The following is an 18,451-nucleotide window of genomic DNA, read 5'->3' on the forward strand; positions in this document are numbered from 1 at the left end:
TGAGATGGCAAAGTAGCAATCCTGCAGGTCCTCCTACGCAATCACCCGCCTGGGTTTCTGCCACCCTACCCCACATCCCCCAGGTCTGGCCTCCTGCCTCCAGCAGCCACTTTGGCCCTGCCTTGATGGGGCTGTGGGCAAGGGTGGGACCTGGGGATGCTGTGCCTGGATCCAGAGTCTGGGTGCCAGGACTTGCATTTAACAAGAGGGCAGGAGAGCTCAGGGAGAACATCCCCAAAGTGCAGAAGAATTGACACATGTCATCCTCTCACCTTTCAGCCCCACAACCAAAGCCAAAAATGTCAGAGCAGAAAACTGCAGAAGTCAAGACAGTTCAAACCCGAGCTCCCACTTAGGGTTAGAGACTGGGGCTCTGACTGGCTGCATCACGGGGAATCTCAGTAGGGAGCCACCAGGTCCCGGGCCGGGGCGTCCTAGAGAATGTCCAGGGCTCTTCCAGCTGCCAGGCAAGGCCACGCCACATGCAGAAGGAAACCAAGTCTCAATACAGCAATGGTGGAAGCGACAAACTCTGAGCTTGACAGACCTGGGTTCAATCCCGACTACAATACTTAAGTGGGGGTCCTAGAGAAGCTAGTTAGGAGGCTCAGTTTTCCCATCTGTAAAAGGGGATGCTAAGAACCTGTCTCTCGGGGGCTGCTGTAAAGTATAAATGGGATTGTATCTGTAACACCCCTGGTAAAGTGGTGGCTTATAACCCCCTTCCATTTAAGCAGAGTGAGTTCCACAGGCCCAAATCAATCCTGAAACATTAGGATGAACCAAGTGAAATTGCCATTTTTATAGGCTAAATATTGACAAATTTCATATGGTTCAACCTAACAGCATCCTAGGGGCTAGAGGATCTCATCTGTGTCCACTGAACTAGACTAAGAATTAGTACTCTTCACTTCAGTATCAGGCACAGCGATGACCCTCCTTCCCCCTCATTTAGAGACGAAGAAGATACTGAGGTTCTGAGAGGTTAAGTAACGTGGCCCAAATCATATAACTGGAAAGTGACAAAGCCAGGGTTTGTACTCAGGCCTGGCTGCCTCCAAAGCCTGCAGCTTAAACACGATGACACACTGACTGCTCGGCCTGGGGCCAGCAGGGTGTCATCACATGTGATTCTGTCTCAGCACCAAGGACGTCAGTGGCCGTTGCCTTAGAATCCTGGGACCTTGGGACTGCGAGGGCCCAAGCAGTTAATGGCTTTGTTCCAGAAACACACTTGGGCTGGGCATTTATTCTAGGCCAGGCCCTGAACACAAAATGGGGGGGTCACACCCTAGACGATGATGAACTCAATGTGTACGTGTCATGATAGGATTGGTCCACTGGGGCCTCAACATCAAAGCTGGGTACCCTGGTGAGGTAACAGAAGGGTTGCCCAGAAACAGGCCAACTAGGCTGGTCTAGGATACTCTCTTGACAATGCCCCAACCGAATCCAGCCTCATCCTCCCTTCCCACTGAGCTTGGGGTCAGGAGAAGGAGAAGAGAACTAGATAGGAATGTAAAGGGAGTATGCTCTCAGACCCTGGGGACAGCCACCTTTTGGGGTGTCATAGGGGAGGAGAAGGGATTCCTCCATGAAATCACATGTGGTTTCTGAAGGCCAGATTCTGTGGGTACCCTTGGCCACTCCTGGACCCCTCCCTTGTTGGGCTCCTAATCTGCCAGAGACTAATCCCTGCCGCTGTCCCAATTTGAGCCCTGTGTGGACTTTTATGCCATGTCCTCTCTCCTCTAGAGAAAACTTGGATAGTAAATAAAATGTAGACAATTTACCGTAATCACTAACAACATTTAAGAGTCTAGAATGTGCTTAATGTGCTCTATCTTAGCAATCCTATGAGGTCGCACTATCCTCATTCTGCAGTGGAGAAAGGTAAGGCCCAAGGAGGTTGGGTAACTTGTTCAACCTAGGAATCAAACGGGCTGACTGCAGAGTTGGAGGTCTTAAAAACTGTCCACATTTCCACCATCAGAGATGATGCTTTGGGCATGCTTCTTCTCAGACCCTTTTCCTATGCATAGAAATATTTTTCAAAATTAAGATCACACTATATATATGATTTGGTTTTTTCATTTGCATGAGATGGCGGTCATTTCTCCATTTCATCAAACATCCTTTGGACAAACCACTTTTAAAGATGCCTTTATAGTCCACTGTAAGGCTATATATATCATTTATTTAATCATGCCTCCAATGATAAACATTTAGGCTACTTTGAACATTGTTTAAATTACCATACTGCTGAATATCCAAATATATAAATCTTTGGGAGAAAACAGCTACAAATTTTAAGGAGTACATCCTTAATTAGAGTCTGTTTCTTAAAATGTGGTCATTCCAGATGGCCTGTGTCACATCATTTGAGGCTGCTTACTAAAAATGCACATCACTAGTCAGATAAATGATGATGAGGATGATGATGATGGTAAAGATAATAATAACAGGTAATTTATTCAGCACTTCTACATGCCAAGAAGGGCTCTAAACCCTCTACATGAATAATCCACAGTGGATACTCCTGTTAGCCTCATTTTGTAGAAGAGGAAGCTGAAGCACGGAGAGATTCAGTCACTGACTCAAGATCACACACGGCAGAGCCAGGTCCAAGCCATGCCATCTGGCTCCCAAGTTCCACCTCTTCCACCCAGAGGGGTCTTTAATCTTTTTTTGGAGCTATGAATCTCTTTGGCATCTGAGGAAACCCACGGACCCCTTCTCAGAATGATTTAAAATGAGTAAAACACATAGATCCCAAATGAAACTCATGATACTGAATTATGGTTATCAAAATGTTTCAGAAAACAAAATTATGACTATATGTACATTTTTATTAAAACCACAAATAACAGAACCTAGTGGTGGGTCTTATGACACCATAACTTGGAAGTAGTAAGGAGTATAGATGCTCTCCAGGGATCCATGCAACGACTGTCCAGTAAGATGAAAATATCAGGGAATCACTATTGGCGACAAAGTCACATGTATTACTAATATCACTGCGAGTTGCTGCCTTCATTCATAATAGAAGGCAATGCTAAATTTCAGTCGGAGGTTAGTGAAAATTAAGATGTAATTCTTCCCCTTCTACGTTCAAGGACCCTCTGAATTCCACTCACGTAAAGAACCCCACTGTTAGTCGGCTTTCCCAGCCCCTGAACACCCCTTTGCTTTTGAACCCAGCTGAGGGTGCACCTCTCTGTCCCAGCAGGAACGGGTACTCCAGGCCCTGTCGCAGCCCTTATCCTATGGAGATGCATTCTGAACAGACGGTGACCTCTGTGAGGACAAGACTGTGCTTGGTCATCTTAGCCTCTCTCTGGCTCTGGGCCAGACCTGGCCCAGGGCAGACAATAAACCCACATCTGTGGAACTGACTGGAAGCCAACAGTGGCCTGAAGCCACAGGCTGCTGATTCACACCTTGGCTGAGGAGGAGGAAATGGTGACGCCAACGCGTGGGTTCTAGCTATCTTTGCCAGCACAGCGGGCGGGGGCCATGCGATTCTGCTTAATTAAGCAAAACAGAAAATACCATGCTTATGTGCTCGAAGGCAACTTTTCCCTTCAGGACGGAGGTGGGGGCTAGGAAAGTGACTATCCCCTTATTACCAGTCAGTGATAGGCGGGGGAGCCAAGAGTGATCCTGGCAAACTGCTTCACCTTTCTAAGCCTGTTTCCACATTTGTGAAATGGGCTAATAATAGCATCCACATAGCAGACATGTATTGTTTTGTCCTGCCCAAGCTCCATGCCCCCTTCTCCCAGCAACAGTGCCCTGAATCTCGTTCCACAACTATCCCTCTCACTACCAGTGATTTCAGTGGGACCGTCGATCTTAATATCCCACTCACACCTGGCCCACAGGGTCAGGTAATCTGGCTGGGCCAGTAAGAGTCTGTCCTGGAACTGGACTCTTGAGTGGCTAAAAGGTCTGAAAATGGATGGATCAGCTGCCTGCCTGGTGAGGTCCTAATACCCACTGGAGTTCCCACTCCCTGGATGGCTCCAGCTGCTCACGTTCTTTCCAAGACTGGGTGCTGAGCTTTCCCCCTGATTCTGACAGCCCCACCTTTCCAATACATTCTGTTTGGCTTAAGTTAACCAGGTCTGTTTCTGTCACATGCAATCCCAGAATCCTGACTAATACTCCTTATCTCACAGAGCTGCTATGTGGATTCAAAGACATAAAGCAAGAAAAGCCTTGAGCACATAGTAAGCGCTTAGATAAATGATAGCTCGACTGTTAATAATAAAAAATTACTATTGAATCTCGAGAACGAAACAAATCTGAAGTTATTTAATTGCCCTGGAATTTCAGGATTACTACTGGCTTGCAGAGTCCCCTCTAATAACCTTCCCTCTCCCTTTCCCTCTCTCCCTCCATTTCCACTGTCTGCACATGGCTCATTTGGACAGGGGCTCCTGGGTCTGTCTGTGCTCTGCTCCCTGGATTCACCCATGAAGGGCTCTTCTACCCACCCCTCAAGCTGGGGAAGTGCTTCTGAGCACCAGCTCCTCCCGCTACTCCAGTGACTGCCTCTGGCCCCGAGCCCCGGCCTCAGCCTTCGTGTGCTGTACTGGAGCTATGGCCTTCCTGAGGGGGACCCATGCCTTCTCTCCTGTGGTTCTCGGGCCAGCCAGGAGCCCCCCGGTCCTTCTGGCCCCCACCTACCCACAGAGCTTCATCTCCATTATTCAACCCTCTTCTGCTTTTTCAAACACGCCATGTGCCAGGGTTTCCATTTCTTTGCCCTCCTGTTCTCTCTACCAGTAACTCCTTCACCCTTGCCCACTTGGCAGCACCCCCCCCATGCTTTGTGACTGGCCTCAGGTCACCTCCGCAGTGCTGCCTTCCCCAGGACCAGGTCCCCCAGAAGCCCGGGGCACCTGTCTGCCTGTCAGGACACAGGCCTTCTTGAGGTCTCAATCCCTGCTTTGTCTATCCACATGTCATCTCTGTCGCCCAGGCTGGAGTGCAGTGGTGCAAACACGGCTCACTGCAGCCTCCATCTCCTGGGCTCAAGCAATCTTCCTGCCTCAGCCTCCCAAGTAGCTGGGATTACATGCGAGAATCATCACACCCAGCTAATTTTGTGGATTTGTAGTAGAAACGAGGTTTCGCTATGTTCCCCAGGCTGGTATTGAACTCCTGGGCTCAAGCGATCCTCTCGCCTCAGCCTCCCAAGATGCTGGGATTACAGGCGTGAACTCCCATGCCCAGCCCTTATAATGAAGCTTTCTTGGTGGTTGTTGTTGTTTTTCCAAAGTGGTAGCTCTGGCAGCTTTGCCAGATAAAGAATAGGATGCCCAGTAAAATCTGAATTTCAGATAAACAACGAATAATTGTTTCTCATAAATATGTCCCAAATATTGCATGTTTATTTGAAACTGAAATTGAACTAGGCATCCTGCATTTTCATTTGCTAACTCTGGCCACCTTCAGCCCTGGGAAAGCCTGAGACAGGGCTGCAGAAGCAGGCAGGTGAGCTCTGCCCACAGCCCCTCCTCCCTTTACCACCTGAAGAAGACCCTGGGCTGAGAGTCATGCCCGCCTGCAGGTGTGCATCTGGGCCAGCAAATAAGGGAGGAGAAAGTCCTGCAGTTTGGAGAATGGGGCAGAGGCCGATGGCTTGTGGCGGAGCTCAGGTCCGCAGGCTTCTGCAGAGGCAGAGTCCAGAGCAGGCAGTCACACGAGCCCTGTCCCCAGCCCACTGCTGGAGGCACTGAGCCTCCTGAGTCTGTCATGTCAGCTGGTTCCCATGTCACGTCAGTGGGCAAAGGATGCCAGCTCCACCCAGGGGCCAGCTGACCCCCCTGACAAGGGCTCTAGGATAGGGACCACAGAGCCTTGGCTTCTGGGCATTACCCAGGCCAGCAGCACCCCTCCTCAGGCATTCTGCATAAAAGCTCATTGGATCTCCCCAACAAAGCCCCCTACTACCCAGAGAAGGCTCAGGACCAACAACGAGTGAATGACAGAACCAAATGAGAACCCAAGCCCTGCCTGCAGAAGCCACATGGCCTTCTCAATAAACCTGTCTTCTCTTTTGGCCACATGTGGGTGCTCACAACTCCCTGGTTGAACCCACCAGACTAACAGCCTGCGCTGGGGGCAGTGGCTCCCTTTCCTGCAGCTGCAGGGACCCACAGCTGGCTTCATCGCCAAGGGGAAGGGGAAAACTGAGTCATGCAAAGCAAGACTGCTCCCCTGACATTCCCGCTACCACAGCTCTTTCTCGGAGGAAAAAAGGATGCACAATTTGCAAGCAGGACGTGAGTGTCATGGCGGGAACAGCACGGTCCCTCTAGCCTTCCTTGTTTGGCAATATGATAACTGGGCTGCTTGCCGACTCGCCTGCACCTCCGGTGGGAGGCAAGAGGATGCATGAAACGCCCAGGGAAGTGGGCTGTAGGGCACACCTCTAACCTGGATGACGTTTTTGGTGCCCTGTGACCTCAGGGTACAGACCATGCTGGATCTGCAGAACTTGAGCCTACAATTCTTCCCAACCCTATTTGGCTGCAAGCACGATGGGGAAGGGCCTGGACTTGCTGAGCAAGGAGCATTGTAACTAGGAAAGCATCTGTCCAGGCCCTCCCTCGTGGTATTTTAAACTCATCGCTTTCTATTTCTCTAGCTCATGGACTGGAAAGCCACATCCAGAGTCCTCCCTCTGTGGCAGGAGTGGGGAAAGAGCCTCTGAGGCTGGTGCCTGCCTCAGGAGGACAGGAGAATCCTTTGGGACAGGATGGGGCAGCAGGATGTGGGGATCTGGCTGGAGCTGCCCCAGCTTGACACAGCTTCTTTTTAAAAATGAGCATTTGCTGTTTTTTTATTTTTACTAAAAACAAGAATATGTGTTCATTGCAGAACATTTGGAAAACAGAAAAGCACAGACAAGCAGAAAAAGAAAAGGAATGACATTTTATCAGCTGTATTTCTAAGCTTACACAGACTCATATTTTTATCCTTCGTTTGTAATCAGGTGAAAATCAGCCTGAACATGCGATTTTGCAAACCAGCTTTAGCTATTTCATATTCTTGTGATAGAAGATGGAACACAGTTTTACCATCTTGATGGTATTCTAGCTCATGAATATAGCACGTTTTATCTTTGCATCTCTACTAATGCACTTTTAAGTGGTTACCAACCTTTTATGATCATAAATGATACTAGGTTTGTACACTCCTAATATAGTTTACCATTATCAAACCTCCATTAGATGCAGGCCCCTGTAACTCTCACATTAGCCCTATGAAATTGGTACTATTTTTATCCCCATTTTATAGATGAGGAAACTGAGGCACAGAGGCTTGTCTGAGGTCACACAGTTGGTAGGTGGCAGAGCAGGGATCTGAACCCAACCTGTCTAGAGGCGCAGAATGCACTGATTCAGAGTCTGAACTAAAGTGACATTTAAATAATTTGAAGATATGACTGCTCCACCTCCTTTGACCCTGAGACACCTGCAGCAGCACAGAGTGCACTGGAGCAGGCTGGGGCTTCTCCCATTGAGGATGACTGGCCAGGTGAGCTGAGCGGCTGGTGCATTGCACCGATGGGGTGGGGGATGGGATGGGGGAGCATGGTTGACCAGGTCCCTAGCAGAGCAACCCAGAAAGACAGCATCAACACAGAAATGTCCTTTGCTTGCCACTCACTTGGCATACATAGCTTGCCTATGTGACAAGCACCTACTTTCTCCCAATCAAAAGAAAGCAATAGTTATTAAAGAAAAACCTACCCAAGAGGCCTTAAGAGGGCCCTACCTCTTGTGACACAGACACAGTAGAGGACAAGAACTCCCCTGTGCAATAGGTAGGAATGGCTCTGCCTTGCTCCCGGGGGCCTATCCCAGCAGCAGCATGGGCCCAGCCTGGGGCAGGCATCCCCCAAAATGCCTCTTGAATGAAAATACCATGAAAACTGCATAGTGTGCCTTCTGGGCAGCAGGCAGGAAAGCGGTGCAGAAATTTAGATCATGAGTATTATTATCATCGATAGTACTTTTCATGACTATCATTTATTGAGTACCTTTATTTTATTTTTGCAGACAGAGTCTCCCTTTGTCACCCAGGCTGGAGTGAAGTGGCGCGATCTCGGCTCACTGCAACCTCTGCCTCCCAGGTTCAAGTGATTTATTGAGTGCCTTTTATACGCATGAGGCTCAGCATTGTGTGCTAGGTACTATGACTATTCCCATTTTACAGATCCTCACATAGTGCAAGGTCACCCCGCTCAGGAGCGCTTGACGAGAATTCAAAGCCAGGTCTTTTCATCATGAAGGTAACGGTGGGTTGGAAAGACATGTGCTAGCAGTTTTATTCTTCCCAGCAGCAGAGCTGGGGCACAGATTCCATGCATACATCACCAAAAGCCTGCAAAATCATCTCAGAAGGAAGTCACTGCGTCTATTTTACAAGGGGGGCATTCAGCCAGTTGTCCAAGGCCATGCAGAACTTGAACCGAGATGTTTATCTCTTAACACCCAAGTTCTTTCCACTCAACTTTGCTGCCCTGCCCTCTGTGTTCCCACAAAACGGGTGCCAGGGATAGGAGGAGAGGAAGGAAACTGGGGGCTGGAGAAGAGAATGAAGTTAATTTGGGCAGCAGATCCATGGTTTGTTCTAGACCATTGGGCTCACCTGCTGGAGGCCCCTTAAAGGACTGAGAATGGCAGTAATGCCTACTAACGGTGCAATCTACTCTTCCAAACTCAGCTGCTCAGCACAGTGACCCCCAGGCTTCCGGAGCCTGGCAAAGCAAAGCGGGAGGTTTCAGGGCTGGCAGCACAGAGCCGGCAGAGCCATCACTCCAGAGGCACCATCTACCCAGAGCTTCCTGGAGTGAGAATGACTAAGGGCTGGCGGTGGCTTGCACTTCTTCAGTCGGGGCTGAATAAATGGTGAGATCACAGAAGGGCCTGGGATGGCCCTAATATCTCATATAAGGGGAAACCGGGGTCCAGAAGCCTAGGTGACCCATCCAAGGTCAGTCAGCTCTGTGGTGGGATCACAGGATACCCCTACGTTTCTCCTAGACACAAGGGCATGTAGCCCAATTCCCACGCAGCCACTCCTTGCTGTGTGACCTCAGGCACATGCCTCCACCTCTCTGAATCTGCAGACTCCTCCAGGGGAAAACAAAAAACTAATGTAATTACCTGAAAGATTAGTATCCCAAATGTATAAATAAATCCCGCCAATCAATAAAAGACAAATAACCCAATATATTGAAAAAGAGGCAAAGGATAAAAACTGGTAATTCACAGAAGAGGAAACTCAAATAGCCGATAAAGGTATGAAAAGCTGCTCAACCTCACTGGTGTGAACAAGCACCACTTTTGCACCTATTGGATTGGCAAAGACTGAGAAGTCTGATGATACGGAGTGTTAGCAAGAACAGAGAGCAAAGGGAACCCTGGGGATGTAAATGCAAAGTTGAAAACGCACAAACCCCAAGACCCAGCAATTCTACCGTGGGTCCCTGTGCAAGGAGGCAGCTGTAAGAAGGTCAGCTGCTGGAAACATCCTAACAGCTCCCGGCACGAGCTTGAAAAAGCAGGGGCATATCCATCAATGCCACGGTAAACGACAGTTAAAATGGACTGGAGCTAGCTGGATCGACACAGATCTCAAAAGTGTAATGCTTATGTATAGTTTTAAAACATTCGTGACAATACAAGATTTTAGGGAATGTTAAAAAGGGAAAAACATTAAAAGGTCCATGGGCTGCGGTGGGAAGGGGATTGATGGCAAATGGGTGTGGGGGATCTTTCTGGGGACGATGGGAATGTTATAATACTGGATTGTGGTGATGGTTGCATAGCTCTGCAGATTTACTTTAAAAATAAGTGAACTGCACACTTACAATGGGTGAATTTTATGGTATGTAAATTATACCTCAAGAAAGCTGTTAAAGAAAATATCCTATCTATTAGTCTATTTTTTGTAAGTGCATGGGAATGATCAACATCAAATGCAGGATAGTGGTTTTATGGGGGAGGGGCAGCATCGGGGAGGGCATACAAGGGGCTTTGCATCTGTGATGCTTTATTTCTTAAAAATAAAAATAAAAAAGTTTCGAAACAAATATGGCAAAATATAGAGATGTGAAGACTTGGAAGGTATATAGATAGCTATTTTATTCTATGTATCCATATATGTGCAGAATATTGTATTACTATATTGAAAATATACCCATTTGAAAGGGACCCAGTGCCCCGCTCAGGTTACCGAGGACACTTTGACCACTGTTGTACTTGTTGCCATAAATACTCCGACCATCCTGCTCCTTTAACATTTAAAGATCTTGAGACAGAGCGGGCCAGCATCTCCAGGGCCCTGCTGCCGAGACACTAATGCTTCTGTACATTCCTCTCCAGTGCGGGAAATGGGGTGATCCAAACAAAACCCACAAATCCTACCTGGAGCTCTTCTTCCTCCCCTCAAGCTGAAGACAAGCTAGCTGGGGAGGGTCTCCCAGGATGTCACCCTCAAAAGCCCCTCTCCATTCATCCCCAAGCCCTCGGGCTCTAGTGCAGGAAAGATGCTGGCAGACAAAGGCAGCAGCTCCCCAAATCTTCATCTCCCTGGTTCCAACAGAGGGCGGTGGCTCCAGGGAAACCCTCTCCAAACAGTATCATGGTTCATTGTCATCAACCTCTCGGGATCTCAGAGGCACCCGGAGCTTCTGGCCCTGCATTCTCCAGACCTGGCCTGTGGCTTTGCCCCTGGGCCCATGGATGATGTCTCTGCCTGCGGGTGACTGACGCTGGGGCTGGAGAGGACGCCATTCCGATCATGGAGAAGGCACCATTTCAGAGGGGGCAGGTGGCCCAGCCCTGATGGGCAGCCCTGAACTCTGGGTGCAGTTCTCCAATGACATCTATAGCACCTGTGACTCTGTCCCTCACAGGTAAGTGAGTGACGAGCAGGTGGTGGCCGAGATGGCTGCAAATGGGGAGAGGGGTAGTGGGAAATTAGGGGGTGTAGTCAAGAGGACTCTCAAAAACTGACTTTATATTCTATGGTGCAGTGGCTGGGGTGGGATGTGCGTGGTGCTGCCCCCCCAGAGGACATGCAGCAATCAATGCCTGGAGGCCTTTTGGGTGTCACAATTGGGAAGGGGGATGACTAGTTGGGTAGAAGCCAGGGATGCTGCTAAACATCCTACAATCCACAGGACAGCCCTATAACAAAGAATGATCCAGCCCCAAATGTCAAAAGTGTTGAGGTTGAGAAACTCTGCCCTTGAGGGATGTAGCAGTATTTACACAGAAGCTAGAGCTCAGAGAGGCAAACCAACCAGTCTGAGGTCACACAGCAGAAAAGTTCAACTCCCCAGCTGATGCTGTCTCTCCAGGGTGGCTTCAGAAAGAGGGATACCAAATGGAAGTCAAAGTCCAGGCCCGCCAATAGCTGCCTTCATGCCCACTCTTTCCAGATTGTGTGAGGGGTTGGGGTGGAGCTTGGGAACAGCAGTGGTCGCCCACCACAGGGATCTGTTTCCACTGGGTTCGGCCCCCCTGCCATCAAGACAGTAAATGTTTTCTGTTCCTGTGGATGACTCAGGCTTCAGTTCAGCCCATTGCCCCTCCTCATCTGATGAACCCAGAAGGCTGGGCTAGAAGGGAGAGGGCCCCTTGAATCATATGAGTGACTAAACCCACATGCAGAAAAACAAGTTCTTGATGAATCCCCCCACCATGTGACTTCGGCATGTTCCCAATCAGTGACAAGATACCTTGGGACAGGCAGGCAGGGAGTTAGCCTTTAGGGCACTCCACCCCTGCCTGTCATGTGGCTGCTACCCCTAGGAAATGGACACCACCATCCCCATTACACAGATGAAAAAACTGAGGCTGAGGCGACACAGCTACAAGCTGGGAGGCCAAGATCTGAACCCCAACCTATGTTTTAACATAGAAACTTGTCTCAGGGGGCCCCCAAAAAGTGGCTGAAAGCGTCAAAAGATGGTTCTCAAAGCGCAGAACCTTCAAAAAACTGGCAAGGATGGAGCTGACACAGCAGAGAATGAAAAGCTTCCAGGTTTTCACTAATGATATGAGAGATTTCCCAGTTTTTCAGAGGACTTTGCTCAGAGAAACTATGGGGGTACCGGATGTGGGAAGTGGTGTGGTCCTTTTGGGGTCCGGTGGGCCTGGATCTACATCCCCGCTTGGCTCCTGACTGTGACCTTAGGCGTGGGACCTCACTTTGCTGAGCCCTGGTTTCCTCATCTGTTAAATGGGCTTAAGGCCCTCTGCCTGACATGGGCCTGATAGGAGAGGCCAGAAGAGGGCGCGTGGACGATGATGGCCAGGCCGCAGTGGCGGTATCTATTCTCGTTTTTGCCAGCTCACAGACCTGGTGGGAGGTGGCATGGAGAATTCCAGACTTCCTCCAGTTGCCATGTTGGTGAAAACTGTCTTCTTGCCAAAGAGGCAAACTCAGTTACACGCTAACAGGCTCAAACAAGAAACTAAGATTTGGCAGCATTTGAAAACAGTTAACAAAAAATAAAAAAAAGGAGAAAAAAAAGACAATTTAGCTCAGCTCTGGAATCAAGGGAAACTTCACTCTATATAAAGATGCCACAGGTCCAGGAAATAGCTTCCCACCGCCTGGCTAAGGGCTGAATAACTGGCCGCCCAGCCAATAACAATACAGACTCACACAGCACACCCTTTCTTGTGGAGAGCGCGGAGTGGGTTCCCGGCTATCTCCTTTCAGAATTTCATAGGCTATTCATGGAAGGGACGTAGATCTACTTTGTAAGAATTAGTTCTTAAAAAAAAAAGATCTGAAGACGACTTCCAGGGAGGCCAAGGAGCTTAATTTAGCCAGCCAACGCCCTTTTCTATTCATTGTTCTATACTTCTTTGTTAGGATTTTTTCCCTCCCTCTTACTCTTTTTCCCTTCCTGGTTAACTTCTCTGTAGCCAGGCTCCGCCACTGCCCACTTCTCACCGCCAGAGACACTATAGCCCCCTTCCCTGCTGTAATGAGGCCCTCCCCAAGGCCTCATGTGGGCCCATCACCCCACATCCCCTTTATCTCCACCTAGAACCTGCGAGGTGGTCCCAGGGCCTCCTGAATCTGCAGACGTGTCCCCTAGGTTGCTGCGGAAGCCACTTTCCACCTGCAGGTCACCGTCAGCCCCAGGCATCCCTGCTAGAGGGAGGGAAGCCCGAATGCAGCTCTATGTTCCAGGACCTGCAACCTCTAAGCCTCAGCCTTCCCATCTGCAAAACGACGCTACTGTCCCATTTTCTCAAGTCCTTGCCAGCTCCAAACAAGATTCCCATGTTCCAGAGGGAGATGCCAGGAGAAAACTTTCGTATATTTTAAAACAGAAGTTACTGGAGAGAGGGGGCAGGGGATGTTTTTAACCCTTTAAAGGTGCAGCCACTCAAATGATCCATTCCCAGAGATCTCCTCCATCGCCCAGGCCGGCTCTTGCCAAAGAACGGAGTCAAACTCGGCGATCCCTAGAGGGGCTACCTGTGGCTGGGGACTGCGGGTCTGCGCGCCTCTGGACAAGGAGAGGCAGGGCAGGCGGCCTGAGAACAGGCGCTTCTCTCTCTCCCGCTTTCTGTCTCAGACCCCTCACCGGCTGGGGCCAGACTTTTCCACAGATGAGCAGGACGGGAGTTGGGGGGACACGGAGGAGACGGAAAGGGGTAGAGGAGCCGCAGGGAGGCGAGTAGGGGGGCGAGGCGGGAGGAAGGGATGGAGGGGGAGAACGGGGCAAAAGCGGGGAGGAGAGGGGAGGGGAGGGAGGGAGGAGGAGTCGGGAGGGACCCGGGCAGCGCCGCCGCAGGGCCGAGGGGAGAGCAGGGGAGGAGTGGACGGGAAGCGCTGGAGGCAGAAGTTTTCCGAGCCGGGGGCCCTCGGTCGCACCCGACGGGGCGCGGGCTCAAGGGGGCGTGGGGGCCGCGTCGCACTCACATAATGCTTGTTGGGCACCCGCCGCTTCTGCACGTCCAGCACCTTCACCTCCACGATGCTGCGCCGAGGCGGCATGGCCGCTCCTCCGCCCGCAGCGGGCCGAGCGCGGGTGCGGGGAGTGCGGGGTGCGGGGAGCGCGGGGGGCGCGCCTCCGCGGGCCCGGAACCTGGAGCCGAGCGCTATCGCAGCCGGGGCCGAGCACGAGCCGCCGCCGCCACCGCCGCCGCCCTTCGCTCGGCGCGCACTCCAGTCGGGCCCAGCCGCCGCCGCCCGCCCCCGGCCCGCCCCCGGCCCGCCGCACCGCCCCCCGCGCCGCCGGCCCGCCCCCCCTTAAAGGGCCCGGCCCCGACCCCCGCCCACCGCGCGCGAACCCCGCCGGCCACGTCCGGCCCCCGCCCGTCCTTTGTCCCGGTGCTGAGCCGCCGCGCCGGGGGAGGGGACTGGACTGACCCCGTCGCCCGTTCCCTGATTGACGTGTCGATTCATTCCAGCACTCTCGCTCCGGCAGCCGCCGTCCACCGCCAGATTGGAGAGCCTGACACCCGGGTTCGAATCCCGGCTTTGCTGCTTTTCCACTCTGTGCCCTCGGCAAGTTGCTTAACCTCTCTGGGTTGGGTCTCTTCGTCTATAATATGAGCCTAGTAGTACAAGCACCATGTTTGTCTTTTTGTGTCTGACTTATTTCACTCGGCATAATGTCCTCAAGGCTCATCCATGTTGTAGCATGTGTCAGTAGTACTGCCTGCCAGCCGGTGCTGCACCCAGGATTAAGTGCATGTGAAGCCATTCCGCAGTGCAGTCCATGGTATGAGTGCTGGCATTCCTAAACCCAGCCCAAGCCCTGGTGATTCAGGAGGAGCAAAAGGCCAGTGACCAGGTTCCCCCAGCCTCAGTCTAGGACATGGGGAGTGAGGGAGAGAAAAACTGCAACAAATGCACATACGTGCAATGTAATTGCGATGGAAGCAACAACAGGGGATAAAAGGGTGGTGACTGTGTATGAGAGGCACCTGGGTGCTTGTTAGCAAGGCCATCGATTTCCAGTTGCAGAGCACTTACTGCTCGCTGGGCCCCGTGGTCCCTGCTTTTCAGAAATGCTGTCTTTGCATCCTCAGGCAGACTCTAGGAGGAAAAGGTATTTTTACAGAGGGCAGCCTCCAGACATTTGGACATTTCCAATGAGGCCTGAGGACCCTCTGACTTGGGAACTGTACTTCAGAAGAATGTGCCTTACAGGAATTATATCAGTGAAGGTCCAGAGTCAGGGAGCCGGTGGATGGGGCCCGTCACTGCCTGGCTCTAGCTGGATCTCACATGTTGAAGCTACCGTGGCTGGGGCAGCTCCTCGTTTCTTCATCTGGTGCCTCCTAGCACTGGCTGGGCACTGAGTCACTTTCAGGAGATGTTGGCTGAATGAATGGATAAATGAATCTATAATGCATGGATGGGAGGTTTAGGCCCCTGGCCAGTGTTTTCACAGCCAGTAAGTGGGAGCTCTTTTCAACAAACCGTATGACTCTCTTCCATGCCACGACAGAGCTACTTCCCACCCGGATCCAGGATCAGCCTTTGGAAGAGGGTGGGCTTATCCAGGGGAGGACGGCTCTCAGCCACCCTGGCCAGGCCACGTGGATGATTTGGGCTGATTCACTTTGGATCCGCCTCTCCATTTGCTCCTCTAACTTCCTTGCCAGACTTTACCAACCTGCTCCGGCCCCAGAGGCTGGCCTGTGTGGATTTCACTGACAGCTCTCTGTCCTGGTCTTCCTGTTTGGCTTGGCCAGTGGGAGGGCCTGGCAGGAGACTGAGGGCAAGAGGAGAGAGGGAGGTCTGGGTATTTAATCCCTAAGCCCCTCCTCCCTGATTGTTTTTACCAAAGGTGCCCTTTCTCATGTGGTCTCTCTCAGGGTTCCTGAAGCCACTTTTCTGCTCAGGACGGTGACAGTCTTGCTGCTGCAAGCCCTGGGTACTACGCCATCCTCGGTGCTCCCTTAGCCCCACCCACACCTGTATACATTGACCCTTTACTAAACTGTCTTCATGGACCCAGCTTGAGGGTGGCATCTGTTCGGTGCCAGGAACCTCAATCATGTAATTCCTGTAAGGCACATTCTTCTGAAGTACAGTTCCCAAGCCAGAGGGTCCTAAGGCCTCATTGGAAATGTCCAAAGAAGTGAAGGTCTGCTTTTCTGTCCCTGCCACATCGTGCATTGCCTTATTAGGAGCCAAGCCTTCCTAATAAGGCAGAAGCTAGAGGCCCTCTCTGAATCAGCCAGCTTCCTGGGTTTTTCCGGACAGGCAAAGAGACCTGCCCCCAGCCACACCATGGGCGGCAGAGATGGGTCCTGCTGGTGTGTCCATCTCCTCTGTCGTGGCAGGCCTGGCCTGGGGAAGACAAAGCTCCCCCCACAACCACCAGTAGCAGAAGATGCTATCCCTGCATCTTTCCGTATCTTTCCTTTGTCTTACTTTTTTATTGTAGTAAAAAATACATAACATAAAATTTAACATTTCAACCATGTTTAAAGCATACAGTTGAGTGGCATTAAGTACACTCACGTTGTTGTGCAATCATCACCACAATCCCTCTCCAGAACTTTCTCATCTTCCTAAACTGGAGCTCTGTCCCTATTAAACACTGAGTCCCCCCCGCCCCCCACCGCCCCCCAACCTCCTCCAGGCCTTGGCAACCATCGTTCTACTTTCCATCTCTATGAGTTTGACTATGCTAGGTACTTCATATGAGTGGAATCACACAGTGTTTGTCTCTTTGTGTCTGGCTTATTTCACTTGGCATAATGTCCTCAAGGCTCATCCATGTTGTAGCATGTGTCAGAATTTCCTTCCTTTTTATGGCTGGATAATATTCCATTATATGTATACAGCACTTTTTCTTTATCCATTCATCTGTCAACAGTCACTTGGGTTGTTTTCATCTTTTGGCTATTCTGAATAATGCTGCTGTGAACATTGGTATAAAAATGTCTGTTCAAGTCCCTGGTTTCAATTCTTTTGTGCATACACCAAGAAATGGAATTGCTGGATCAGATGATAATTCTATGTTTAATTTTTTTTTTGAGGAGCCCCTAAACTGTCTTCCACAGGGGCTGTGGCATTTTACATTCCCTCAGCAATGCACAAAGCTTCCAATTTCTCTACGTCCTTGCCAACACTTGTTATTATCTGTTTTGTTTGTTTGTTTGTTTTGTTTTGTTTGAGACAGAGTCTTGCTCTGTCTCCCAGGCTGGAGTGCAGTGGCGCAATCTCAGCTCACTGTAACCCCTGCCTCCCGGGTTCAACCAGTTCTCCTGTCTCAGCCTCCCGAGTAGCTGGGACTATAGGTGCCCGCCATGCCTGGCGAATTTTTGTATTTTTAGTAGAGATGGGGTTTCACCATGTTAGCCAGGCTGGTCTTGAACTCCTGACCTCAGGTGATCCACCCGCCTCAGCCTCCCAAAGTGCTGGGATTACAGGCATGAGCCACTGTCCCCAGCCTTGTTTTTTTTTTTTTTTGAGATGGAGTTTCGCTCTTATTGCCCAGGCTGGAGTGCAATGGCACGATCTCAGCTCACCACAACCTCTGCCTCCCGGGTTCAAGCAATGCTCCCGCCTCAGCCTCCCAAGTAGCTGAGATTACAGGCACACACCACCACGCCCGGCTAATTTTTGTATTTTTAGTAGAGACGGGGGTTTCACCATGTTGGTTAGGCTGGTCTCGAACTCCTGACCTCGTGATCTGCCCGCCTCGGCCTCCCAAAGTGCTGGGATTACAGGCATGAGCCACCATGCCCGGCCCCTTGTTTTGTTTTTTAAGAGACATGGTCTCATTCTGTCACCCAGGCTGGAGTGCAGTGATTTGATCATGGCTCACTGCAGCCTTGATCTCCTGGGCTCAAGGGATCCTCTGCCTCAGCTTCCCTGGTAGCTGGGACTATAGGCACCCGCCACCACATCTGGCTAATTTTAAAATTTTCCTTTTGTAGAGACAGAATCTCACTATGTTGACCAGGCTGGTTTTGGACTCCTGGCCTCAAGTGATCTTCCTGCACTGGCCTCCCAAAGTGCTGGGATTACAGGCATGAGCCACTGTGTCTGGCCTGTTTTTATTTCTTTATTTGTTCATTTGTTTTTGATAATAACCATTCTAATGGATGTGAAATGCAATCTCATTGTGGTTTCCATCTGCATTTCTCTAATGATGAGTGATGTTCAGCATCTTTTCATGTGCTTGTTGGCCATTTGTTTATCTTCTTTGGAGAAGTGTCTATTCAAGTCCTTTGCGCATTTTAAAATTGGGTTATTGGTTTTTTTCTTCTTGCCTTTCTATGTCACTCATTTACCTCCTAGACAACTTGGGCTTTTCTGAGTGGCCGCCATAGTTTTTGGAGAACTGAATTGTGGGCTGGTGATGCAGTTTAGGCTGGCTGTTCAGACTGGAAAGATCCATTTAGGCTCTGCTTGGGAGAACTGAAGATTA

General features: G+C 50.5%; 1 protein-coding gene across 2 annotated transcripts in view; it reads right to left on the reverse strand.

The window, feature by feature from the left end:
• The window catches only part of SH3PXD2B (SH3 and PX domains 2B), a 124,476-nt gene extending 110,254 nt beyond the window's left edge, over nucleotides 1-14,222 (reverse strand). The window contains exon 1 of one of the 2 annotated variants that reach the window (XM_032158633.2): nucleotides 13,975-14,222. In XM_032158633.2, coding sequence (XP_032014524.1) covers nucleotides 13,975-14,049 — 75 coding nt within the window. In that variant the 5' untranslated portion in view covers nucleotides 14,050-14,222. The remainder of the gene's footprint in view (nucleotides 1-13,974) is intronic. The other variant, XM_058440148.1, reaches the window with a different exon arrangement.
• Between the last annotated feature and the right edge of the window lie 4,229 nt (nucleotides 14,223-18,451).

Source organism: Hylobates moloch, unplaced genomic scaffold (assembly GCF_009828535.3).
Source record: "Hylobates moloch isolate HMO894 unplaced genomic scaffold, HMol_V3 SCAFFOLD_6, whole genome shotgun sequence".
NCBI lineage: Eukaryota > Metazoa > Chordata > Mammalia > Primates > Hylobatidae > Hylobates > Hylobates moloch.